This window comes from Bombyx mandarina, chromosome 24 (assembly GCF_030267445.1).
Source record: "Bombyx mandarina strain Sakado chromosome 24, ASM3026744v2".
In the NCBI taxonomy this organism is placed as follows: domain Eukaryota; kingdom Metazoa; phylum Arthropoda; class Insecta; order Lepidoptera; family Bombycidae; genus Bombyx; species Bombyx mandarina.
Genome location: NC_143230.1, coordinates 11008268 through 11036210, shown reverse-complemented (window position 1 = coordinate 11036210; position 27943 = coordinate 11008268). Strand labels below are relative to the sequence as shown.

The following is a 27943-nucleotide window of genomic DNA, read 5'->3' as shown; positions in this document are numbered from 1 at the left end:
CTTGACATAACCTTTTGACATTTAAGTCCAAGGTCGCATTTTTTTTAGCTCTCTCTCACTCTGCCTAATTGTCTGTATCTATCTCGCTTTGCCATCAAACAAATTAACTCCCGGGACACATATGTACGGAACGCAGTCAAAATGTATCGTAGAAATTGACAAATGGCCGGCTGATTTTACAATACGAAACGCAAATCAATCAGCGCAGTCAGTAATCTAATCAGTGTTGAAAATGGCGTTGTTATCGCCGTTCGTGTCGGTCGCGATATCAATACTTTACACGCCGTTTTTACTTTTAATATTGTGTGTGATATTCTTGGCTTCAATAGGTAAATCATTAGGTGTTCGGAGGCTCTATGTCAACATACTCCTAAAGCTGTTTGAGGTGCGTACTTAGGAATCCCTTTATTAAATATTCATAAAAAAAAACATTACAGAAAAACATAATAACATAAACACCAACTCAAATAAATGTCCATTAGCCACGAAAAATTCGAGGAAATAATTAAAATCTGAATGTTTCATCAACATTTCTTGTCTTTATCTAAAATTGTAAAATTAACTTCTGACACAAAGGAAATTATTTCTTTGTGTTTCCGTAATTATTCAACATAAGATTCTAACTGACTTAATTAAATGACAAAGAAAAGCAATTCAAATTGTTCAATCATATTGAGTTTTCGACCTCATACCTCAAGCTGTGTGGTGACATTCAACCTGTGCTTTGGTTAGCTCCACTTAGCCCTATGATGGCCATGAGCTAGTTAATAAATCTCTACTGGATTTAAAATAAAATGATATAAATTTTAGTAAACTTCAAAATCTCTATTAATATAGATAATTTATTGATATCATAAAAGGATTTACTGGTGATAGAACATCTTATGAGTGTGCACGAGTAAGTACCACTGCCCTGCTATTTTTGTCGTGAAGCAGTAATGCATTTCAGTTTGAAGGGTGGGGCAGTCGTTTTACTGTAAAAATGGAGACCTTAGAACTCATGTTTTAAGGTGGGTGGTGCCATTTACGTTGTTACGTTACATCTATGGGCTCCAGTGACCACTTAACATCAGGTGGGCTGTGAGCTCGTCCAGCCCCATAAGCAATAATTTTTTTTTAAGTATGAGTAGACAATACATATAACAAATCAAATCAAGAAAAAATTATTCAACATAAATGAAAGTACAGACTTGTTGAACGTCAAAAGAGCTACCGCCAATTCACAAAAACTAGCCTTCGTCCTGAGAAGAATTAGCAAGAAACTCAGCGGGCGTCTTTTTTTTTTTTAATATTAGATAAAAAGAAATTAATATTACATTTTTTTTAAATATTCATTTTTACAATGAGTATTATAACGTAACAGTTATTACAATATTGAAACGCCCAGAGCAAGCAACTCATTCCCACTTTGTGCAATCTTCTAGATAATCATTGACTTTATAGTAAGCTTTATTGCACAGATGTTCTTTAATAACGATGTGTTTTAACATTTTCGAGATATCTGATTTGAATTCTTCAATTATCTGAATACACATACTACTTCCATACATTTGTCATGAAACTGTTATGCATTCCGGTTTGAAGGGTTCGTAGCTGTGTTTGCAACGCAATCGCGACCTGAACCTTACACATCAAGGCCGCGTTGTTATGTCTAAGTACTATGGAGCTAAATCAAATCAGGAAATGTAATAATGAATACAAAGTTCAAACTTCAATGTGTTGGTGAGATCACGTTTGTTATAAATAACGATTGGCAGATAGTCTCCCGTTTTTGTCTTCTTTATTCCATTCATGAAAAGTAAACGATTAAACTAAATATGGGAATTTAATTAGAATGAAAGTAACATATAATTGTTTTGTTATTGCTTGTTGGTGAATTAGCCAGTTTTAAGTGGTTATTGGAGCCTATAAAGATCAACAATGTAAATTCTGCTATCGACCTCAATATAGGAGTTCTATGACTCGTTTTTTTTATTTATTTATTGCTTAGATGGGTGGACGAGCTCACAGCCCACCTGGTGTTAAGTGGTTACTGGAGCCCATAGACATCCGCAACGTAATTACACCACTCACCTTGAGATATAAATTCGAAGGTCTCACATATAGTTACAACGGCTGCCCCACCCTTCAAACCGAACGCATTACTGGTTCACGGCAGAAATAGGCAGGGTGGTAGTACCCACCTGCTCGGACTCACAAGAGGTCCTACCACCAGTAATTACGCAAATTATAATTTTGCGGGTTTCATTTTTATTACACGATGTTATTCCTTCACCGTGGAACTTAATCGTGAAAATTTGTTCAGTACGTATTTCATTAGAAAAATTGGTACCCGCCTGCAGGATTCGAACACCGGTGCATCGCTACATACGAATGCACCGGACGTCTTATCCGTTAGGTCACGACGACTTCAAAAACATAAGAACTTACAGAACAATCTCTGCCTCCACTCCTCAAACCAAAACACATTACTGCTTCACGCCAGAAATAGGCAGGATGGTGCTACCTATCCGGGTGAGCATACAATATGATGTACCACTGGGGAATCATGTTAATTATAATGTTTTTTTCTGAATTTTATTACACAACTAGCTGACCCGGCAGTCTTGGTAGTGCTTCAATCGATAAATAAAATAAACTTAAAACAAACAAAAGGAATCCGTCCAACGGGGGACACATCAAAGGAAAAACAAAAAAAACAAAAATTTTATTCTGAGCATTTTCATATTTATCTACCTTTTAAACCTTCTCTGGACTTCCACAAATAATTCAAGATCAAAATTAGCCAAATCGGTCTAGCCGTTCTCGAGTTTTAGCGAGCGAGACTAACGAACATATATTTTTTTATATATATCTATAGATCTATAGACTATAGATGTCAAGGATTCGTCAAACAGAACGCGTACTTAGTGCGCGTCAGAACGCTAAACTGACGGCGCGCTATGACGCCGAGATGTGCTGTACTACTATGGTAATATGCTGTCAAACAGCCCTAACGCCGCGACAGAGCGTTGCGCTGTAGCCTTATAACGCTGGCGCTCTGTTTGACAGTACGTTACCACAGCACATCTCGGCGTCATAGCGCGCCGTCAGTTTATCGTTCAGACGCGCGCTAAGTACGCGTTCTGTTGGACGAAGCCTTAATTCCTTCACTGAAAAAGTCATTTGTAAACATTTGCTAATTGCGTATTACATTCGAAAAATTGGTAGCTGTCTGCGGGATTCGAACTTCGACATAAGCGCGTCACTCGATAAAAGTACCCTAACTATTTTTTATTCTTTAGGTCACAATGACTTGTCGTAACGCTCATGTTTGTTTTTTAATTTTATAATATATATTTTTCGACGTTTTTTTATTTATGTAAGAACACATTGCTGCGAAAATTAAAAACAAAGTTCTAAACAACCTGCCAGACTTTAGCATACCGTTCTCTCTATCTCGATCCAAAGAAATTTAACTGTTAACAAATAAAAATAAAAATTGTCAGTCATTAATACAATATTGACATGAAAGCTATAAGAGATTGCTATGATAAAAATAAAAGAAAATGAGATAATTATTTTAACCTTCGCCTAATACTATCATTTGAACTAAAAAACATGTCAATCCGTTGTTTTGCTTCAGTAAGCACAAAAAGCAAACAAATAAACACTTTCACATTTATAATAATATCAAACAAATAAAAAAGTATGGATGAATATGAATAGATAATTATGTCTGCAATCATTGAAATAAATGGTATTACTTAATTGTTTATCTGTGTCGATTTGCAGATAACGTACCTATTATTATAATTTATAATCGAACATTAAAATTTGATAAGGATATTGTGTAGTTCGAGATCCGGTTCACTAGTTTTAGATTAACGGATTTGACATTTACATGAAACCGGATATCCCGATTGTGTTCGTCCGGAATTTGTAGGTCGGACGTGTAGACACGAGTAGCGCCATCTGTTATCAAAAAACTGATATAAAAACAACTAGTATTAGCGGGAAAGTTCGAGAAGGGTTATATCTTACTAGTGGCAGGATCTCTTGCGAGTCCGTGCAGGTAGGTATCACTACCGTGCCTATTTCTGTCGTGAAGCAGTAATTGCGTTTCGGTTTGAAGGTTGGGCCAGCCGTTGTAACTATACTTGAGACCTTAGAACTTATATTTCAAGATGGATGGCGCATCTACGTCGAAGTTGTATAAGGGCTCGAGTAACCACTTAACACTAGACTGTGAGCTCGTCCACCTATCTAAGCAATACATAGAAAGGTGAACACACAACATACGGCTTATGAAAGATAACACGGATCAACGCCAAATTTAACTTTGATTGTAAAGCATCATCATCATCAGCCTTTATCTGCCCACTGCTGGACATAGGCCTTCCCCAATGCCATCCACATAATGCGGTCCTCCGCCTTCCGCATCCGACGACTTCCCGCCGTGTGCACTAAGTCGTCAGTCCACCTGGTTGGAGGACGTCCCACGCTCCTTGTACCCATCCGTGGCCTCCATTCGAGGACTTTCTTCCCCCACCTGGCGTCGCTGGCTCGACAGATGTGACCGGCCCATTGTAAAGCATAAAATTTCGATATTCTAGATCGTAATTTGACGAAAAAAAAACACATGACATGAAACAGTTTGCTTTTGAACTTAAATAAATTGAACACATATGAAACAAAATGCATCAGCATAGTATTTACACTTTCGTGACATTTTAAGTTCTTTCTGAGCTTGTACAAAACACCTGATCGTTGTTTATGACTCGAGCGCCATCTAGTGGCACTGTGTAAATGTAAACACCCCACTTTCATGGCGCGGCTTTTTTGAAAGTAATAAAATTAATTAAAATTTATAAAAAAAAAGTGCGTGCGTACAAAGTACACATGTCAGAAGTGAAACATTTTTGGCGAACTAATCTATAAGTCTTGCTTATATTTATACAAATCTAAAACTTTAGATTTCCGAGACTTAGAGGAAGGGAAAAAGGAAGATATGTTCCCGCCAAAAGTCTGTCAAATGTCAATCTCAAACCTCAGTGTTGACAGTCACATTATGTTTAGATTTCTAAATTGTAAATGTCTAATATATTGCCAATTGAATTGACTAATTTAATGTCATGCTATTTGATTAATGTTCCAAATTCTTTTCATTTCATTTCAATTCCTATTAACATTTTTCACAAAAAAAATTATAAAATACTAGGCTGTATGGTATGATACATTTGCCTTTCCAGTTGGAAAATACAACAACTACTACTACTGACATTTGACAAGTACTTAATTTCAATAGTAGTTTGATGTCATTTCCGTTGCATACTTGCGTGACGTTCTGTAAAAAATTTTACCCTCATGCGCCTAAAGAAGTTCCACTTCAAAAATTGTCAAATGAGTATTATTACTATTAACTATCACTTAAAAGTAAATTTTATACAAAAAAAAAGGTATTTTATTTTCGTTTTTGTGAATAATTAACGGGAAAAGCCTCAGTATGAACGTTAGGACAAAGAACGAAATTTTTTTGTAGTTTTTTTTTTATTTATTCCTTAGATGGGTGGACGAGCTCACAGCCCACCTGGTGTTAAGTGGTTACCGGAGCCCATAGACATTCACAACGTAAATGCGCCACCCACCTTGAGATATAAGTTCTAAGGTCTCAAGTAAGTTACAACAGCTGCCCCGCCCTTCAAACCGAAACGCATTACTGCTTCACGGCAGAAATAGGCGGGGCGGTGGTACCCACCCGCGCGGACTCACAAGAAGTCCTACCACCAGTAATGTTAATTGTATGTAATTAAATGTAATTGTGTAATACTAAAAATTATCAGATTATTCACTGGTCACAAGAAGGTCGGGCACTTGTCTTCATGTCAGAGGTCAACGAACTCTCATTGTGTTCAATTACGCTACTAAATTTTCTGTTTGTTCTAATTAATTTAATTCGGTTTGTTTTTTGTTCGTGTCAAACGCGAGCTCAGCTTCCTCCAGCATTAGGAGTTAGGTACTCGCCAGCTGTGTCCGAGCGATGAGAATGATTCAAAAGGAACTTTGGTCGAAGAACTTTGTTCTCGAAGAACTCGTGGCTCGAAAGTCGTCGCGGCCTAAAGGATAAGACGTCCAGTTCATTCGTATGTAGCGATGCACCGGTGTTCGAATCCCGCAGGCGGGTACCAATTTTTCTAATGAAATACGTACTCAAAAAATGTTCACGATTGACTTCCACGGTGAAGGAATAACATCGTGTAATAAAGTCAAAAACCCGCAAAATTATAATTTGCGTAATTACAGGTAGTTGAAAAAAAAAAAACTCTTTGAATGCGACGAAAGTTCGACGTGCACCCAATCTCTAACCCATAGACCAGTGATTCTCAACCACTGTTCCGCGGCAATTTTGTGCCGCGAAATTTCAAAAGTGTGCCGCCAAATTTTGCCAATATATAATGATGTTAATATTATTAAAATATATCAAATATATTTTTTTTAATTATTTGCTTGTAATTAATCCCTTTTTAAACGTTTCAATATTATTAAAGCATATATTAGTTTATTTCGTATATTTAATGGTTTTTTATAAACGTTTTATGCAGTATTTTAGAAAGTAAATAGTTTAAATCTTTTTCTTTGTGTGCCGCCAAATTTTAAAATCGTTAAATATGTGCCGCAACAAATAAAAGGTTGAGAATCACTGCCATAGACACAACCCCGCTGAGTTTCTCGCCGGATCCTCTCAGCGGGTCGCGATTCCGATCCGGCGGTAGATTCAGCGCTGCTCTTACTAGGATCAGTGTTAGCAAATTCTGTCTTCTTGAGCCCGTGAGCTCACCTCTTGGATGACCTCTCAAAAGGCGAACCCTTCTACCGTCATAGTATACGAACTCTGCCAGAATTATGGAAAAAGTTGATGCCACTAATAGGCGTTTGTTAACAATAAAATTTTATATTCATTCGTTAAAAAAAAGCAGCGGGAACTTAGTTGTGGGTTGCTTAAAAATCTATATATTAATACGTGAAGCAAAAACTTTGTATCCATTTTTACGAAAATTGCGCGGACGGAGGAGTATGAAATTTTCCACACTTATAGAGAATATAGAGAAGAAGTGCACAATGCTAATATTTTTTTTAAATAATACATAAAAGATACATTAAATCAATAAAGAAAACATTACACACACTACCATGTATATGACGCACACACGCATCCATACTATTTATTTATTGTCAAACTTTTGTTCTTGACGTCTGTTGTCAAATTGAGAATAGATTAAATATTGTTTGTCTTTATTAATATTTTTCTACAGTGTAGTCTTCGCGAAATTTGTGATTATAGAAGTCTTTGACAATAGAATCTTAATAGTGTACAAACTTATAATTTCATTTAATTATAGTCGAATTTCGGCTACCGGGCTGCCACTAGTAAATAAAAAAAAAACACATCGTACTGTGATCGTCGATAAAGAAGAAAGCAGATTAATGAAGCAAGAAATTTAATTCTTTATCGAAGATTAATTTATCAATGGATCATAAACTGTGACTTATTTTGATACGTATTCGAATACCTGTTATGGGCTTGTGGAAAGCATTCAGAGAGGCCCATGGGCATCGCCACGATCGATTCGAGACAACATAAAATTTAAACTCGGGACGAATCCCGGGCACTACGATACGAGGACATGCTGCCCAGGACACACGGTGTGTGGGAGAGTGACGAGAAGATAGCGGTGATAATGATGTGATTAAATATGGTCTGCTCTACGAGGCCTATTCAGTAAATGATCAAATAGAAAGAGACTAACCCACAGACACAGCCCACTGAGTTTCTCGCCGGATCTTCTCAGTGGGTCGCGTTTCCGATCCGGTGGTAGATTCTGCGAAGCACGGCTCTTGCTAGGGTTCGTGTTAGCAACGTCGTCAGGTTTGAGCCCCGTGATCTCACCTACTAGTTAGGGTTACACTGAAATAGCCTCCCAAGGCTGTCAGCTTAGGTAGGAAAAAAAAGAAAGAGATACTGATACTCTTACTGTCATTATTATGGTACTAAACGGGCTTAGTTGATGAATATGTTCCCACTGAGTTTCTCGCCGGATCCTCTCAGTGGGTCGCGATTCCGATCCGGTGGTAGATTTAGCGAAGCACTGCTCTTGCTAGAGCCAGTGTTGGCTAGTTCAATCAGGTTGAGCCCATGAGCTCACCGGTCCGCGCGAAGTTTGAATAACCCCTTAGGCTAACCACAATACTTCCTCCTCCTCGCGTCGTTTTCCTCATTACTGAGGGTCGTGACTCCCCCGCTGCATCAGTTTCTCCCGTACGATTTCCCTCCATGCTGCGATCCTTAGCTTCATGAAGGGCATTGTGGAAGTTGATGCTTAAAGAAGATCGTATTTGGTCCGACCATCTCGTGGGAATGCGTTCTCTGGGACGTTTGCCATCTACCTTTCCTGTCACCATCAGCTGTTCTAGATTGTGACCCTCTTTACGAGCAATATTTCCGAAGAATTCCAGCACCCTACGAAGGCATATAACCACAATTAGGTAGAGAAAAATATATCCGTGGAACGTCTTATAATTTGTGTTCGTATCGTGTTTTGATTTACGGGCACTTTCACGGTGTTAACCCGTGGTCAATAGATAAGGAGCGATTAGAATTTAATTCGCACACTTGTTTTTGTTTTGCGGCAATGAAACGACAGGACACGTGGGTTATCGCGTTGGGTCGATCGCGCCATATGCTGTTTGATAACAAATAGATCGCCTGGCTTATTTGGAACTGCCTGGATTTTTAGTGGGTTTTTTTTATTGCCCTTGTACGCAGACGAGCATACGGCCCACCTGATGGTGAGTGGTTACCGTCGCCCATGGACTTCAGCAATGCCAGGAGCAGAGCCAAGCCACTGCCTACCGCTTAATACTCTCCACAAGCCTCGTTTGAAGAAGGACATGTCATAGCGCTCGGGAAACACCGTGGAGGGGAGCTCATTCCATAGCCGGATGGTACGTGGCCAAAAAGACCTCTGGAATCGCACTGTGGATGACCGCAGTGGCTCCAGGTAGTATGGATGTACTCTACTCCGGTGGCGGGCGGTGCGATGGTAAAAACGAGATGCCGGTATCATCTCGAACAATTCCTTAGAGCACTCCCCATGGAACATACGGTACAAAATACAGAGGGAACCGAAGTCCCTCCGCAGACCCAGAGGTTCCAAAAATTGGTATTGCCTACTACAGGCGTGTTGAGCCTCTGGAACCTGTCACCGTTCACTTCGAACCTGTCGCTTGCGACGAAGGGCTCGACGAGTAAATTAACCCACAGATACAGCCCACTGAGTTTATCGTTGTTACATTAGTTTTTATTTTATTTTAGATCTTGAGTTCTCACTGGCTTTGTTATTATGTATATACACAATGGACGTATATAGATTTATATAGATAACGAGGATTATCGTCCAATACTTTTAAATTTCAATGAAAATCACCCTTGTATATTTGACGCAAAGAGCTCAATTCTGAATCATGCACAAAGTCGTTTGACTTTCCTTGTTAATGTGATAGTACGTATGTATACGTAAAAAATGCAGATAAAGAAATTAATTTTTATCGGTCACTACGTGAACAAGGTTAAGGCTTTATGCCAATCTTTCTCGGTCATTATCACGCAAGGACTTTGTTAAGACTTTGACTGCCGCGTAGGTCACCGGTGTCCTACGCCGGTGTCCGAAGTTCTAAGTTCTCAGTATGGTTATAACGACTGCCCCGCCCTTCGAACCGAAACGCGTTACTGCTTCACGGGAGAACTAGACAGTATGGTGGTACCTACCCGTGCGGACTCACAAGAGGTCCTACCACCAGTAATTACGCAAATTAAAATTTGCGGGTTTGATTTTTATTACACGACTAGCTGACCCGGCAGTCTTCGTGGTGCCTCAATCGATAAATAAAAGACCGACGGGGAACTCATCAAAGGAAAAACAAAATTGTTATTTTTAATTAATTCCGAGCACTTTCATATATATATCTTTTACCTTTTAAACCTTCTCTAGACCTCCACAAATAATTCAAGACCAAAATTAGCCAAATCGGTCCAGCCGTTCTCGAGTTTTACGAATGAGACTAACGAACAGCAATTAATTTTTATATATATAGATATTACTGCTTCACCGTGGAAATCAATCGTGAACATTTGTGGAGTACGTATTTCATTAGAAAAACTGGTACCCGCCTGCGGGATTCGAACACCGATGCATCGCTACATACGAATGCACCGGACGTCTTATCCTTTAGGCCGCGACGACTTCAAATGTTTCAATGTTGCTACAATATCATTGTTAATCATTCTGTCCGCAGTATGGGCGTCAACACATCGAGGTCGCTAAGAAGGTCAGCAGGAATGACAGCTCAGATGACGAGGACGCTATTCCCGCACCAGACGACAAACCACCGTCGGCTGTCGTCAAAGAAAATGGCGTTAACGGTAAGCTCATTAAGCTTATTGACTTCGAATGCTGATGAACATAAAGTCGGATTAACGGCCCGCGGACATCTACAGTGACCGGGATACGGTGTTTTTTTTCTATATTTTTTTTATTACACTGGTGAGTGGACGAGCTCACTGCCTACCTCGAGTTAACTCTCTAATGACTCTCCTGTAAAGTTGTAAAAGTGACGCTTAGATTGCGGCTTACACCCCTCGATATGCAATAGTGTTTTGATAATGTCGTTAACAAGATTCAGGCATCTGTCAGATATCTTGTTTTTCTGTGAGGGATACCGCCACAGTGTCTACTCATACGGGCTCACAATACTCAGAGAATGGTCATGTCCATTCTCCAGTGATTCCACTAGTCGCTTACCACCCGCCGGAAAGAGATTGGGGCCGGAAGAGTGTACTCTAGAACACAAAACAACCTAATCTCATGTGTTAATAATGTGTATAAGCACGCAAGTATAAGCTTTACTGGTGGTAGGAGGTGAGTCCGCACGGGTAGGTACCACTACCCTGCCTATTTCTGCCGTGAAGCAGTAACGCGTTTCGGTTTGAATGGCAGGGCAGCCGTTGTACTGTTAAAAACCTTGAAACCTTGAAACTCGTGTCTCAAGGTGGGTAGCGGCATTTGTAGATGTCTATGGGCTCCGGTAACCACTTAACAAAACGTGGACCGTCAGCTCGTCCACCCATCTAAGCGATAAATAAAACATCTATCTATATATTAATACGTGAAGCAAAAACTTTGTATCCCTTTCTACGAAAATTGCGCGGACGGAGGAGTATGAAATTTTCCACACTTATAGAGAATATATAGAAGAAGTGCACAATGATAATATTTTTTTAAAATAATGCATAAAAAGATACATTAAATCAATAAAGAAAACATTACACATACTACCATGTATTTGACACACACACATATACTCTTTGTTTATTGTCAAACTTTTGTTATTGTTTAAAGTCTGTAGTCAAATTGAGAATAAGTTGGTATTGTTTATCTTTAATATTACGAGTATTTATCTATAGTGTGTAGTCTTGGCGAAACCTGTAACAATAGGACCATAATAATGTTGAAACTTATAATTTCAATTGATTATAGTCGAATTTCGACTACTGCGGGACCACTAGTATAAATAGTTTTGTATATCAGCAATCAATTCATGCTACTCTTGTAGGTACGAAGAATACTGTGATAGAAAGAGCAGAAATATTAGGACCTTCGCCAGAGTTGAACTACAAGAGAAGCTCCAGCCAGGAGAGGATGCAGAATGGGCACAGAACGGAAACCGGGAGTAAAGAGGTGAGTCAACTTGAAATTTTCAAAATTGAATATGATGTTTATAAAATTGAATTAGATATTTACAGAATTGAATTTGATATTTATAAAATTAAAAATGATGTTTATAAAATTGAATTTGATGTTAACAAAATTGAATTTGTTGCTTATAAAATTGGATATGATGTTTATAAAATTGAATTAGATATTTACAGAATTGAATTTGATATTTATAAAATTAAAAATGATGTTTATAAAATTGAATTTGATGCTTATAAAATTGAATTTGATGCTTATAAAATTGGATATGATGTTTATAAAATTGAATTAGATATTTACAGAATTGAATTTGATATTTATAAAATTAAAAATGATGTTTATAAAATTGAATTTGATGTTAACAAAATTGAATTTGTTGCTTATAAAATTGGATATGATGTTTATAAAATTGAATTAGATATTTACAGAATTGAATTTGATATTTATAAAATTAAAAATGATGTTTATAAAATTGAATTTGATGCTTATAAAATTGAATTTGATGCTTATAAAATCGAATTTGATGCTTATAAAATTGAATTTTATATTTACAAAATTGAATTTTATATTTACAAAATTGAATTTTATATTTACAAAATTGAATTTTATATTTACAAAATTGAATTTTATATTTACAAAATTGAATTTTATATTTATAAAACTGAATTTGATGTTTATAAAATTAAATTTGATGTTTATAAAATTAAATGTGATATTTAAAAAAAATTAATTTCATGTTTATAAAACTGAATATAATGCTTATAAAATTGAACTTGATGTTTATAAAGTTGAATTTAATATTTACAAAATTGAATTTGAAATTTACAAAATTGGGTATGTTTATAAAATTTAATTTCATGCTTATAAAATTAAATTTGAAGTAAAAACCTTGTATATGCCGATTCAAGATAATAAAATGCAATTTGGTCTTCGACCTCACGTCTCAAAGTCGGTGGTCGGTTTTGAATTTTGAATTTGAATTTTTGGATTTGTGGCGGCATCTACCTTGTCCTTTGGGTCCTGAGACTCCAGAGTTTTGTTTTTCCCCTTAAATTGGTCGATCTATTAGTCGTACTTATACAAATTGCAGACGAATCTGGATTTCCACCTGTCCCACTGCCTCGACTTGGTGAAGGCCGGCATGGAGTCTATAATCGAAGACCAGGTCACCTCGGTCTTCGAGGCGGAGGAGCTCAGGAGTTGGAACTTGTTGACGAGAACCAACCGGTATGAGTAATGTTAATGATGTGTGATTGTGGATAGGACGGGTTGAAGGTTTGCGTCATAGTACCGTCTATAAGGTTTGTGTCCTATAGTCATTTATTAAGTGAATTTATTATTACTAGTGGTCCTTCACTAGTCGAAATTCGACTATAATTAATTGAAATTATAAGTTTGAACATTATTATGCTTTTATTATTAAAGACTTCTTTAAATTATACTTCTACAAGGACAGTTTTCGCCAACACTTCTTCATTCAAAACGACATCCTTAGAATTATCGAGAACGTTCCTTACAAGTCGAGTATTTTCGATGTGTTCCCGCTTCTGGCGGGCGGCTGGCGGCTTCTAGATGGCGTTGTACTTCCCGAGCCTTCTAGGTGTTACCAGATCCTTTGATATTCGTTTCGGCTATTCGGCGGTAGATGGCGTTACTCTTACCTTTGTAACTACTACTATTATATATGTGTATGATATATGTATTTGTGAAGAAGAACTCTTATCTCAAGGTTGGTGGCGGCATTTACGTTGTAGATGCCTATGGGCTCCTGGAACCACTAAACACCAGGTTAGGCCGTGAGCTCGTCCATCCATCTAAGCAATAAAAAAGAAAGAAAAAAAAACACCACTCTATGCGCTTAAAAATATATCGGATATTTTTGCAGACAGTACGAGTTCCTGACTTGGAGACTCACGATCATCTGGATGATGGGTTTCGTCGTCAGATACATGTTTCTGCTCCCGTTGAGGATACTGATCTTCGTTTGCGGGGTGCGTATGCTTTATCGACGCCATAATACTGTAATAATATCGATAGGTGAAAGAAAGGCTAATTGGTTAAAGCAACATTTTTGCAAAGTCACAAGAGAGCTAATTAATTTACTGGATTCACTGGTGGTAGGACCTCTTGTGAGTCCACACGGGTAGGTGCCACCGCCCCGCCTATTTCTGCCGTGAAGCAGTAATGCGTTTCGGTCTGAAGGGCGGGGCAGCCGTTGTAACTATACTTGATACCTTAGAGCTTATAACTCAAGGTGGGTGGCGCATTCACATCAGATATGTCTATGGGCTCTGAGCTCGTCCACCCATATAAATAATAAATAAAAAAATCAAGTTCAATTAGAAACATCGGACTGTCGATGCTGATACCAAATAAAACGGACCTTTAATTACAAAGGTAACTGTCGGTTTAACCAAATAACCTTTCACCCTTCGATATAATATACCGCTTGGGTAGGGTTGACATAAAAACTTTTTTTTAATAGGTGTATTTTTTTCTGCCAAGCATTAATGCGTTCCAGTATGCTATATAAATAAGATTACGACCTCATGTCTCTAAAGTGTGCGGCAGAATTCAAGTTTTGAGGTAACCGCTTAGCGCTAGATGGGTCCTGAGCTATTCTATGAATCCAGCAGGTTCAAGTCCGATCAGGTTATTCAACAATTGTAGTGAAGTTAGTCAATGATAGTATAGTCAGGTTAAGCAATTATATTAATAAGGTTAGTCAATGATTGGGGTTAAATTAGGTAATATCGGAGTCAATTGATTCAATGATAATGATCAGGTTATGTAATTATATTAATCAGGTTAGTCAATGATGGGGTTTAAGTTAGATAATGATCGGAGTCAATTGATTGAATGATACTAGTCAGATTAGGTAATTACATTAATCAGGTTAGTCAATGATTGGGTTTAAATTAGGTAATGATGGGAATTAATTGATTCAATGATAGTAGTCAGGTTAGGCGATTATATTAATAAGGTTGGTCAATGAATCGGTTTAACTTAGGTAATGATCGGAGTCAATTGATTCAATGACAGTAGTCAGGTTAGGCAATGATTGCGGTCAGTTTATTAAATCGTTTTAATGATTGTGTAAGCGTGACGACAGGTATTCACAATGATAATCACAACGACGCTGGTCAGCACGCTACCGTCTGGTAGGGTGAGGCGTTACCTCGGCGCTGTCTCCTACAAAATCTCCATCCGCGTACTGATACGAAGTCTGTCGTGCGTGATAACGTTCCACGACCAGCAGCACATGCCGAAGTCGAACGGTTTCTGTGTGGCTAACCACACGAGCCCGATCGATGTGGCCGTCGTCAGCGTGAACACGTGCTTCTCATTGGTAGGAGGATCTGTCTGGAGTTTTTTTTATTGGTCTTGTTTTAGAGGGTGGTTTCATGTCCGTGCACGCTTTTATGTTGTCGGTATGTTGAGGGGCGCTAGCTTTGATCCCGTTCACACAGGGCTGTGTTCACAAGGGGTGTTTCGACGAAGCGTTTACGCTCAGTACCTCACGCGTGATACGTGTGTGAGTTAGTTCGTTTCCGCGCGCCACGTACGTTCTTGTGGTTTTTAACTCGCGTCAAAATAATGATAATTAAGTCGAGTAATGACAGAAGATAATAAAATTTCGTGTTGCAGTTAAAAAATATTTTTGCGTGTGTTTTCGCATACAATTGTCTAAATATTATTGGCAACACTGTCGTTTCAATGTAATCTTTGAGTCATTACCCGATTGGGATGCATGTTAAATGAATATTGAATTTACGAGGGAAATTTTAAACTGGTAAACAACTGTTTATTAACGGGCGATATATAATATAATATATATCTCTCCCATTCGCACTTAATAGAGTTTTATAGGTGCGAATAGGACAGATGATCGACTAATAATAGTTGAGCGACGTAATAATTCGAACGTCGGAAATTCGTTTGGGTCGCTAACGGGGCAAATTGGGCAGGTCTGGTGGTTGGTACTATGCACCGCTCTCGTTGGCTGCGTACCGGAAGGAAGCCTCAAGAAACGTCTCAATAGGACGGTGGCATTAATGTGCTTCAGCTTCCTGGCCAGGAGTATATCGGCGGTGATAACTTACCACGACGCGAGGCACAGGCCGGCCGAGGGCGGAATCTGCGTAGCGAATCACACTAGCCCCATAGACGCTCTGGTATTGATGTGTGATAACTGCTATTCACTGGTGAGTACCCAACAGAACGTGCTTTACGAGGTGAGCCTCTGAGTGTTCCCAGTCGTTAAGGCTAGCGGTGAATTAGAAAGTACTACTAACGCCATCTAGGAAGCGAGGCACGTCACTAATATAGTTACTGCTGCCGACAACGCCGTCTAGGAAGCGAGGTACGTTACTAACTACCAACAACGCCATCTAGTTTGTTTTGCTTAAACCCGTTCGTACGCAGTATGTTCGCGCGGTGATCGGAGTGCTGGCGCCCTCTGCATTCAGAACGGTAAGGTATAAATGTACGGTGTAGTTTTTGAAGTGAAACTTCTTTAAGTGCATTGAGAGTAAAATTTAACTCACGACAGATTCGTTACGGCTAGAAAGAAAAGTTACAATTTTGGAGGAGCGAGAGTGAGAGAATAGACAGAGCGTCTCGCGAACCACTCGACTGTGGAGAGAGCGAGCTAGGATGTTATTTAGCTTAGCGACATCTATTGGATTTCATATAAGCTACTAAATTTCAAGGTTAACAGTTTAAACAGTTTAGTTCCCTAAAATATTTACAGAAATACCGATCATTTTAAATATTATGAAAGTAATATCTTAAATTATCACTAAAAATATGATTAAGCAAAACCTAAGGATTCATTCGGTAATCATCAAATACCGGCAACAACTTTTTCCAAGTTTTATTTCTCGGGGTACGTTGAAATTTCACTTCTCTCAGAGGTGCGTTGAAGTTTCACTTCTTTCAGAGGTACGTTGAAGTTTCGCTTCTTCCACACGCACCAAGTTGCACGCACCGTTTTTTTTTTCTTTAATTTTAATTTGAATAACTCAGTTGTCGGCGCCCGGTTTGCCTTTGTGCTTTGTCCTACTAACCTGAACTGACAGTTCACGGGAAAACTAGTCCGATCTAACTAATATAGTATATATATGTATGTAAATATCATTAACCCGCATTGTGTATGGCACGGCACGTATGTAAATAACAGACATTTTAACCTCTTCAATGACGAATTTTTAATGTACACAATAAATACATATTTTTTAATTAAATTTGTTCATTTTATATTGCAAAACAATTGAATGAGTCAATAAATAATTAAAAAACAAAGTTATGCATAATATGACAAACGTCTTTGAAGAGGTCAATTTAAGTATAAAGATATTAATATTAACATTTATGAATGCGCTATGATGTTTTTTTGTTGCCAAGTGTATTAGCGAATATACAAAGGCATGTTCTGATACAATATCTGTTTCTAAGCGATGTGTATCGAAGTATTTTATGTAAAATAGTGAAATAAGATGCTATTTATTTGATTTTTAATCACATTATTGATTAAACTACACAAGGTATGTATAAATATTTATGAATATGATCTGTCGTAATATTGTTTAAATATACAATGCTTGTCATTTTGCCAAATGTGTTTTTGATAATAGATCGAACACTGAATTCTCGAAAATTAGAGCCAAAAGGTCGTTTTTATTATGAAAAAAAAATTGATTGGTTGTCTGTAAAGTTGATTTACGGACGATAACTTTGACGTCACGCTAGAAGAGAGATAAATGTGTCACGAGCCAACGCTTGGGCTGATCGTGCCTCTCTATCGCTTGTTCCACGCTCTCGCTCGCACGCTCACGCTCAGGCGAAACGTGACACTTTTTAACCGACTTCAAAAAGGAGGAGGTTCGCAATTCGACTGTATGTTTTTTTTTATGTTAGTTACCTCATAACTTTTAACTGGGTGAATCGATTTTGATGATTCCTTTTTTATTATGACGCTTCTCGTGTGGTCCCGTTTCAATTTAGTCCAGTTCTGATAATGGTATCCATGAGAGAACCATATAAGTCTTAAATTTGCATTAAGTACATACGCGCGCGACAAATAGATGAATAACTAAATAACTCAATATCACGCCAACCGATTTCGATGATTATTGTTTTTAGTGTATATTAGTTTTGGAATATCTTTTATTTTTATATTTGAAGTCTGTTTTTGTAAAAGCATGTCAATTTATAATAATTATTCGTTCGCGCAGCCGGTGATCATCGATTCATAAGACGTTGTCACGTCAAAAATAAGTCCTGTAATCTTATACTTATCTTTGGATGTATCTTTGGATCTGTATAAATCAGTCTTTCCCAAAGTGGGCGATAAGGCCCTCTTGTGGGCACTGCAGGCCTAAAGGGGGGGGTAAGAGACCCAGAAAAAAATGGAGGGTTACTGTGTAGAGACTTGGGAGGCGATTTGTAATTTCATCTAGGAGAACTCTTAGACACCGACTGAGCTCTCGCTATAGTGATTTTTAAGTAGGTGAAAAAATGGGGGCGTTAAAAAAGAATTCATTCTCAAACTGGGCAGTAGACAAAATAAGTTTGGGAGCCCCTGGTTTAAATGAATAAAAGTTTACGCCTAAAATGGTCGTCGCTAAAATAAAATTGAAGTTACGTCACCATCAGGTTTCGGCGACCACTTAACATCAACCATAACCGACAGTACAACAATAAAAATGACAATTGGATGATGACCCTTTGGTTTTAATTTTGACGAGATATTCAGTTTCATAACGTGTACATACAAATAAGGGAGGTTCATAATTTTATTATTAATGTTTGTTTGTCTGTTTGCGTTTTAATTATGGGTAAACGTTTGTAAATATTTGGTAGTTTTTTTTTTTAAGTCTATTTATTATTGAACGAAATAAATTCGATTCATTATCGATTTTTAACGGATTTCGCTTTTTATGATATAAAAATTTTTCTATGATCTCCCTTTGCGTACTGCTTCAGTAGTTGTTTCGATTTTACCACCCTATTCTCTTTTAAATTATCAGCTAAGAAATGACCAGTACGTCTCTTATAGGCTGCAAGTCTTAAGTCATCTTTTTAAATACGCGACATGGTTCTATGTGCTATCTTCATCTCCCGAGATAAAATCTTTTGCTTTCGGACAGGATTTCTCCGAATTCTTTCCCTTACTGCTTTTACCACCTTTTTCGTACGAACACTACGTGGACGGCCAGATCTTTTTCTGTCACACACAGAGGAGGTCTCATTGCACCTATTAATAGCTCGGTACACAAACATTTTACTAATACCAAGCGTATGGAGAGTTTTAAAAATTGCATTTGGCTCCATGCCTACTTTGTGTAATGCAATCACAGCGATTCGGTTCTCTTTATCACCCCACTCCATTTTAATATCGCAAAATATTGTACAATGTATTGGCGCCAAAATGAGAAAACTCAGTGAGCATTCTTATAAAAATGACAGATTCCAAATTCAAATGTAATATTTTGTTTATTTTTAATTGTAACAGTATTTATGGCCAGACTAAGTATATGTAAAGAAATTATGCAATGAGGAAAAATTGCGTTTTTTGTACAAATATTAAGAGAAAACAAAATGTAAAACTTTTATTTTCCACAAATTATTATTTTACACAGTATTATTGAATTAAGTCTTCTTTTGTTCAATGACAGAGAGTTCAGTCAATATATATTTTTAAAACTAAATTGTTTCAAAGGTTTTAGATAAAAATTACATAAAAAAGTTTTTCTTCACATATACATATTTGTGTGTAGATTGGACAGAGGCACGGAGGATTCCTCGGTCTCCTACAGAGGGCGCTCGCAAGGGCGTCCCCTCACATTTGGTTCGAGAGGTCGGAGGTTAAAGACAGGCACGCCGTCGCGAGGAGGTGAGTTCGGAATCGTAATGAGCAGTGTCCTAATGTTTGTGACGGGTTCGAACGAATTTCGGCCATAATAACCATAGCTCAAACTCTTTTTTGTTTTTATTGCTCAGGTGGATGGACGAGCTCACAGCCCACCTGGTTTTAAGTGGTTATCGGAGCCCGTAGACATGTACAACGTAAATGCGCCACCCACCTTGAGATATAAGTTCTAAGGTCTCAGTATAGTTACAACGACTGCCCCACCCTTCAAACCGAAACGCATTACTACTTCACGGCAGGGTGATATGGCAAAAACCTCCACCAGCTTAATCTTTGTCTGGGTGTTCAATATATCGACTTCAAAGAAAGCGGTATTGTCGTAACTTGAGAACCCCAACTTTACACCAGAACTTTTACTGGTGGTGTGAGTCCGCACGGGTAGGTACCACCATTCTGCCTATTTCTGCCGTGAAGCAGTAATGCGTTTCGGTTTGAAGGGTGGGGCAGCCGTTGTAATTATACTGAGACCTATATCTCAAGGTGGGTGGCAGCATTTACGTTGTAGATGTCTTTGGGCTCCGGTAACCACTTAACACCAGGTGGGCTATGAGCTCGTTCACCCAACTAAGCAATAAAGAAAAAGGCTGATTCAAATGATTTGTTTTTTTTTGCTCTCAGGCTAAAAGAACACATATCGGTCGCCGACAATCCTCCGATACTGATATTTCCCGAAGGCACCTGCATAAATAACACGTCGGTGATGCAGTTCAAGAAGGGCAGCTTCGAAGTCGGCGGCACTGTCTACCCAGTGGCAATCAAGTGAGTTCACCCTCAGACACAGCCCACTGAGTTTCTCGCCGGATCTTCTCAGTGGGTCGCGTTTCCGATCCGGTGGTAGATTCTGCGAAGCACTGCTCTTGCTAGGGTTCGTGTTAGCAACGTCGTCAGGTTTGAACCCCGTGAGCTCACCTACTAGTTAAGGTTACGCTGATATAGCCTCTCAAGGCTATCATCTTAGGTAGGGAAAAAAAATCAAGTGATTTGAACTTAATTAGGTCTGCGAGCTTAACGTGCGAGTCACTAAAGTCGATGGTTCTCGAAGGATATCCGCTCCAAGCAACGGGCTTATGCTAATATATGCTACTAGCGACCCGCCCTCGCTTCGCTTCGGAAACTGTAATTTATTATTGATTTCTCCACTATTTAATGGATGTTATTATACATACAAACCTTCCTCTTCAATCACTCTATCTATTAAAAAAAACCGCATCAAAATCCGTTGCGTAGTTTTAAAGATTTAAGCATACATAGGGACAGACAGATATAGGGACAGAGAAAGCGACTTTGTTTTATACTATGTAGTGATTTTTAATACGTTTTATTAGCTTCAGACGTATGTTAGTATGTAACGGAATCTTTGAACATGATTTTGACCCCTTCAAAACGTGGGATTAACTCGAAATTTGGTATACTTATTAAGGACCGATGACAATTCAATAATAAAAAAAAAAACAAAATTAAAAAATTGAAATTCAACTAAAAAATGAAAAATAAATAATAGTTTAAAAAAAACTAACAAAATACGCTTTTATAGAAAATCCAACTAAAAAATAGAAAATAAATGTGTAACGTCTCGTCAGCACGATTCAGGAATTGTTGAATTTACGTGCAGCGACATCTATTGATAACAAACTAAATAGGAATAATTGTAAATCATCTTTTATAGTATGAGGTGGCGCCCTCTGTGAATTGTTGAATGAACTTCACGTTTCATTTTTTTTTTCGTTTCATCGAGTTTGAAATCACATCACAACGATTCTAAAGAAGTTTCACTTCGAAAAACACATATTTATCAGTACCGGATAACTTCACACCGCTATTCCGCCCCTCCAGGTACGACCCTCGTTTTGGGGACGCATTCTGGAACAGCTCTCGTTACGGGATGCTCCACTACCTGCTGAACATGATGAGCTCGTGGGCGATAGTCTGCGACGTGTGGTACCTGCCGGCGATGTCCCGGCGCCCGGACGAGACCGCGGTCGACTTCGCGAACCGGGTCAAGTCGGTCATAGCCAGGCAGGGCGGCCTCATCGACCTGCAATGGTGAGTCTATTAGCCCCAACGCCAAACTGGAGTAGAGTTCATCCATACTACCTGGAGCCACTGCGGTCATCCACAGTGCGTTTCCAGAGGTCTTTTTTGCCACGTACCATCCGGCTTTGGAATGAGCTCCCCTCCACGGTGTTTCCCGAGCGCTATGACATGTCCTTCTTCAAAGGAGGCTTGTGGAGAGTATTAAGCAGTAGGCAGCGGCTTGGCTCTGCTCCTGGCATTGCCGTAGTCCATGGGCGACGGTAACCACTTACCATCAGGTGGGCCGTACGCTCGTCTGCCTACAAAGGCAATAAAAAAAAATACTCGTTGGAACGATGCATCCTTTGAAACGTCATAACATAGCTATGGCGGGATTCTGCGAGACTGGTAACGCCATCTAGCGAACGAGGGTAATTATAACTAGATGAAATAAAGACAAAATAAATAATATTACTGGTGGTAGGACCTCTTGTGAGTCCGGACGGGTAGGTACCACCGCCTTGCCTATTTCTGCCGTGAAGCAGTGATGCGTTGCGGCTTGAAGGGCGGGGCAGCCGTTGTAACTATACTGAGACCTTAGAACTCATGTCTCAAGGTGGGTGGCTGCATTTACGTTGTAGATGTCCATGGGATCCGGTAAGGACTTGACATCAGGTGTGCCGTGAGCTCGTCCACCCATCTAAGCAATAAAAAAAAATAGTTAATTTATATATTTGGCCGTAGCTTATTAGTCTCATTAAATGTTGATACATTTTTTTTTTGGTATGTTCTTCTAGGGACGGACAGTTAAAGAGAACGAAAGCGAAGAAGGAGTGGAGGGAGCTCCAGCAAGAGGAGTTCAGTAAGAGGTTAAAAGTGGAATAGGGGATGTGAGGGGGGACGGTTGCGGTGTTGGGTCCCCCCGGGGATCGACATAGGGGATCCTCCGAATGAACTGTTCTCGTGCGGGCTTCGAGTGAAGGTGTTTTGATGTGCTGATCGTTTGGGGTGGGGCTCGTGTGCGCGGAGCCGGGGGTTCGAGTTTGGTTATAGCGCGTATCCGAATTCTTTAATGGCGACATAATTCGCACATACGGTGCTACGATACTATATATCGAGGCTTGAAAGGCAAACGTGACTAAGCGACAATGCGTGAACTTTACAGTAGACTAATTTAAAGTTGAAATACCTGAAAAAAAAAATTTTTAATGAATCTAGCTGTAGGATTGAAATGATTTGAATAGACCTAGAAATTTTTTTTTTTTGCGCATTGAATACGGTTATTGCCTGTCATTTATGTACAAGCAGTTATTGTCGCTTAGTCACGTTTGCCTTTCACGGGTCGATATATAATATACAGGGTGTTAGGAGATCGCTTCTGAAAACGAAGACAGACGATAGTACTAATGACACCATTGATGATGGGACGGAAATAATCGAAGATGATTTAAAAAAAAAACATTTATATAACGTTTTATTAGCATTATTTACACTCCATCGTGTTAGTCTAGCTAAATGAAATGATTGTTTCATAAAAAATACATTACTTTACTAATAAAAAAAAAGTGCGTGCGTACAAAGTACACATGTCAGCAGTGAAACTTTTTTGGCGAACTAATTTATAAGTCTTGCTTATATTTATACAAATCTAAAACTTTAGATTTCCGAGACTTAGAGGAAGGGAAAAAGGAAGATATGTTCACGCCAAAAGTCTGTCAAATGTTCAGTGTTGACAGTCACATTATGTTTAGATTTCTAAATTGTAAATGACTAATATTTTGCCAACTGAATTGACTAATTTAATGTCATGCTATTTGATTAATGTTCCAAATTCTTTTCATTTCATTTCAATTCCTATTAACATTTTTCACAAAAAAAATATAAAATATTAGGCTGTATGGTTATGATACATTTGCCTTTCCAGTTGGAAAAATACAACCACTACTACTACTGACATTTGACAAGTACTTAATTTCAATAGTAGTTTGATGTCACTTCCGTTGCATATCTGCGTGACGTTCTGTAAAAATTTTACCCTCATGCGCCTAAAGAAGTTTCACTTCAAAAACCAGCAATGAAACACAAAATTAAAAACAGCTGATCCTCGGGTCAACGAATGCACGGACTCGCGCGATCTCACAAATACTTATTGAAGTGAAAACTTCTTTTGAATCGTTGTGATTTCAAACCGGATGCAACGGAAAAAACGACAGGTAAGAGACACAAATACAAAAATGTGTAGGATGAAGCCAGCAAAGAATGAGACAGAAATATACATACTATTTAATACAGCGCCATCTTTGAGATTTTTTAATACTAACGTGTGTATGAAAGCTCTTGTAGTGAATTTTAATTTAGGATTATACGTGAAATTAAAATATCAATTCACAGAGGGCGCTACCTTACAATTATTTACTAATGACAAAATTTTACATATACTTAAGACGTTTAGGATAATTGTATTTTAATTTTGGAAGGTTTCACTTCTACCGCGTGTGAATTGCACACATGTATTATTTTTTTCATGTATAATTTTCTAAATAACTTAGTATTTACAACATTTCTCTAAATAACTATCATTAGTACTACTAGTTTTTACTGGTGGTAGGACCTCTTGTGAGTCCGCGCGGGTAGGTACCACCGCCCTGCATATTTCTGTCGTGAAGCAGTGATGCGTTTCGGTTTGAAGGACGGGGCAGCCGTTGTAACTATACTGAGACCTTAGAACTCATATCTCAAGGTGGGTGGCGCATTTACGTTGTAGATGTCTATGGGCTGCGGTAACCGCTTAACACCAGGTGGGCTGTGAGTTCGCCCAAGCAAAAAATAAAAATCCTCTGTCCTCGTTTTTGGAAGCGGTCTCCCAGTATATAACACTATATGGCATTATAATGTCACTTATGTAGTTTTTGTTAAAATTGAGCAGAGTATGTATGAGAAAATAGATTGTTTTAATATGTATGCAGTTAGTTATTAGTGAAATGTTTTTGCTTTATACTCATGAAGTTTAAGGCTGTAGTTTGATAATCTAGTATTATCAATTTATTTCTTTAGCGGAGATGAATTTATATAATTGTAATTTAAGAATGTTGAATTTTCAAATGTGTTACTCCTGAAAAATTACATAATTTGCATAAATGATGTTATAATAATAATAATTTATTTATTTATTGATCTGTCAGATGATGATAATCCATGAATGAATAGAAAATAAAAGAAAATAGGCAATTCGGTAGGCAGCGGCTTGGCTCTGCTCCTAGCATTGCTGAAGTCCGATGATAACCACTCACCATCAGGTGGGCCGTATGCTCGTCTGCTTACTAGGGCAATAAAAAATATATTTTTTTTAGAATAAACATTTTTTTTTTTTTTTTTATTGCTTAGATGGTGATTTACGTTGTATTTGTCTATGGGCTTAACACCAGGTGGGCCGTGAGCTCGTCCACCCATCTAACAAATAAAAAAATATATAGAAACTAGTTGGACAAGATCGAACGCGTTTTCGTTACATATTTATAATTAATTTTTATAAAGTGCACTACTTTTTGAAGTGAAACTTCTTTAAGCGCGTTGATTGTAAAATTTAACTCGCGACAGATTCGTTACGGCTAGAGAGAAAAGATATAATTTATTACGAGCGAGAGTGAGAGAACAGACAGAGCGTCTCGCGAACCACTCGACCGTGGAGAGAGAGAGAGCGAGCTAGGTTGTCCCTCTCATACGCATTCTGTTTACGGGCGTCGGCTACTAGAGGGCTCGTTATTAGTTTCCCATTGCTCTCGTAGATGACAGTTACATATTAGCTTATATTCTATTTGTAATGAAATATTTAAAAAAAGGTTTATTTTTCTAAATATAATTTAAAATAAACGATGAAGAGATCGTTTCTCTCATCTACAGCATTCCCTATTACAAGAGAAATTTGATTCAAGGATGACAAATGAAGAAAACCACAATACACACTACATACCGTAAAAGAAGTTTAACTTCTTCCACGCGAACAATTTTTTTGAATTTTTATTTTGAAGGTAGTCAAAACATCTCGGTCATCAGCGGACACGAAAACTATGGAATGTTCGTTACGTTGAAATTTTATTTACGAGAATAAAATCGTAAAAGTTATTTTAATTACTTAATTGTTTATTTATTTATTAACAGTAATACGGTTAATTCGCTTTTGCTGTAGCTTAGTTCACAAATGAATGGATGTCAATTGAAATACAACACATTTATTTATTTATTTATACTTTATGCACAAAACAAAACTTGTACACAGGCGGACTTAATGCCATGGGCATTCTCTTCCGGTAATACATATACCAGTAATTATTAATTAAATTCTTGGACCGCTATAGGCGAATACTGATGATGAATTAAATTCAAATTCTTTTGTAACACATCAAGTGATTTATAGTTTAAAAGGGTCAAATAAAAAAGCGTTTTTGTTTTTAATAACACCGTATGACGTCATAAGTGGCTAAGCGTTAGTGAATTTATTATTATTATTATTACGTAGATAGTTGAACGAGCGCACGGCCCGCTTGTTGTTAAGTGTGTTATTGGAGTCTACTGACGTTCTAATGCGAATTTCGTCGCCATTTAAACTGAAATGTACGGAATAACTTACCATCGTCACCACTAAACGCGGATGGTCGATCGCAATCAATAATACTCAGAGAATGCTGCTGTCCATTCTCCGCTGGATCCTTTAGTCGTTTTCGACAACAAGGGTAGTGATTGGGGAGGGGGGTTATCTTAGGACGCCACACAGATAATACATTGCTCCTCCTTCATCTTGGCCCCAAATGACGTCACGCTACGAGGATCCAGTCAAACGAAGAGTCCATCAATGTTTTGTTCGCGCGAGGAGTCACCAGTCCCCATTGATATTGTGATGATCAGTGATCAGGAACTAAGTTTGTTTTTTATATATATATGTGTATATGTAAAGAAAGCGTTGTGATTTATTTAATTTATTAATGAAAAACTGACGTGTTAGCTGCCATGTCTATGTGTCGTGGCCAGTGATAGGACGCGGGTAGTTTCGTTTTTGTAATAACCTTTTTGAATGGATGTTTGATGTTGTATAGCGGTATGGTAAAATAAAGAGTGTCGACCTGACCGGTAGATCTCGTTATGTGGTCATTTCAACCCAGCGCCACCGGTTGGGTCCAGTAACAAATGTAAATCATACGGCTGGAGTAAGCTTCAGGGTAGGAGTAAAGAGTACTAGCTCAGTGTATTAAAAAGTGTCCGCTGAGTGGGAGCTAATGAAGGTGGCGCCACTGTAGCTTGTGGAGACATTTTTAAAAACGGCGCCATAAACTATTAAAGTAGGATATTAAATTGCGAAATAACTAAAGACTTCCTAAGTTTTAAGTGCTGTATTTTTTTTAATTACACAAGTCAGAAGTTTTTTTTTGTCAGTACATAACGCTTCACTCTGCTTAAAACTGCTATATTCATATAATTTCCACTTACTACACTAGCGCTATGTCGGTGAGTCTTCCAAACATAGCTCGCTGGTTACAGACGGACACTTTTTGAAGTGAATCTTCTAATCTCCAACAAGGTTGCGTTAAACGTTTTACACTCTTGGGGAGGGGGAATAGAAAGAGACAGAGTGAGAGTGAACGCGTGGCACCCGGACGCATGCGCGTAGTATACCTGTTACAGGCCAGCGCGAGCGTTAGCAACGAGTAGCGTCCAATATTTGAATGAACTATTTAAAAAAATATATAAATATTTATTTTTCTATCTATAATTTAAAATATATATAATATAAATGTTGAAGATGTCGCATTCCCTATTACAAAAGCAATCTGATTTAAGAATGAAAAATTAAGAAAACCACAATACTATACAACGTAAAAGAAGTTTCACTTCATTCAAGTGCACCAAGTTGCACGCGTACCGTTTTTTTTCAACTTGTTCCCTATATAAGATGGTACTCTTTACTTCTCTCTAAAATTATTCCAGCCGTTTCTAATTGTCATCGAATACACGGACAGAAGAATTGTATATAAATAGATTAGAGACAATAATTTAATGATTTGAAGTCACGTCAACACTAGGCTGCCAGACATGACAGTTAACATGGCAATAAATAAAATTAATTTTGTTTTTTTTTTATTTAATTATATTTTGTAATCTTGTAGACATAATCGGTGTAATAATAAATAGTATTATTAAATATTTTTACGAGTAA

General features: G+C 38.0%; 1 protein-coding gene across 4 annotated transcripts; it reads left to right on the top strand.

Annotated features, from left to right (window-relative positions):
- Window positions 1-11: 11 nt before the first annotated feature.
- Gpat4 (Glycerol-3-phosphate acyltransferase 4) lies at window positions 12-27943 on the top strand. 4 transcript variants are annotated; one of them, XM_028181704.2, is made up of 11 exons: window positions 56-385; window positions 10333-10459; window positions 11650-11774; window positions 12880-13016; window positions 13675-13780; window positions 14902-15138; window positions 15758-15994; window positions 19571-19686; window positions 20341-20481; window positions 21556-21765; window positions 22533-27943. In XM_028181704.2, the coding sequence occupies exons 1-11, from the start codon at window positions 233-235 to the stop codon at window positions 22618-22620; spliced, it is 1677 nt and encodes a 558-aa protein (XP_028037505.2). In that variant the 5' UTR covers window positions 56-232; the 3' UTR covers window positions 22621-27943. The 4 variants fall into 4 exon arrangements, with proteins under 4 accessions (XP_089594026.1, XP_089594025.1, XP_028037505.2 ...); XM_089737900.1 differs by lacking the exon at window positions 15758-15994 and having other exon boundaries at window positions 12-385; XM_089737899.1 differs by lacking the exon at window positions 14902-15138 and having other exon boundaries at window positions 49-385; window positions 22533-23621.

What these genes read in the sequence shown, in the direction of transcription:
- Gpat4 (XM_028181704.2), top strand. Translation starts at nt 233, where the DNA reads ATGGCGTTGTTATCGCCGTTCGTGTCGGTCGCGATATCAATACTTTAC. An exon ending in TACTCCTAAAGCTGTTTGAG is followed by an intron (nt 386 to 10,332) that starts GTGCGTACTTAG and finishes TTCTGTCCGCAG; the next exon opens with TATGGGCGTCAACACATCGA. An exon ending in GTCTACCCAGTGGCAATCAA is followed by an intron (nt 20,482 to 21,555) that starts GTGAGTTCACCC and finishes CCGCCCCTCCAG; the next exon opens with GTACGACCCTCGTTTTGGGG.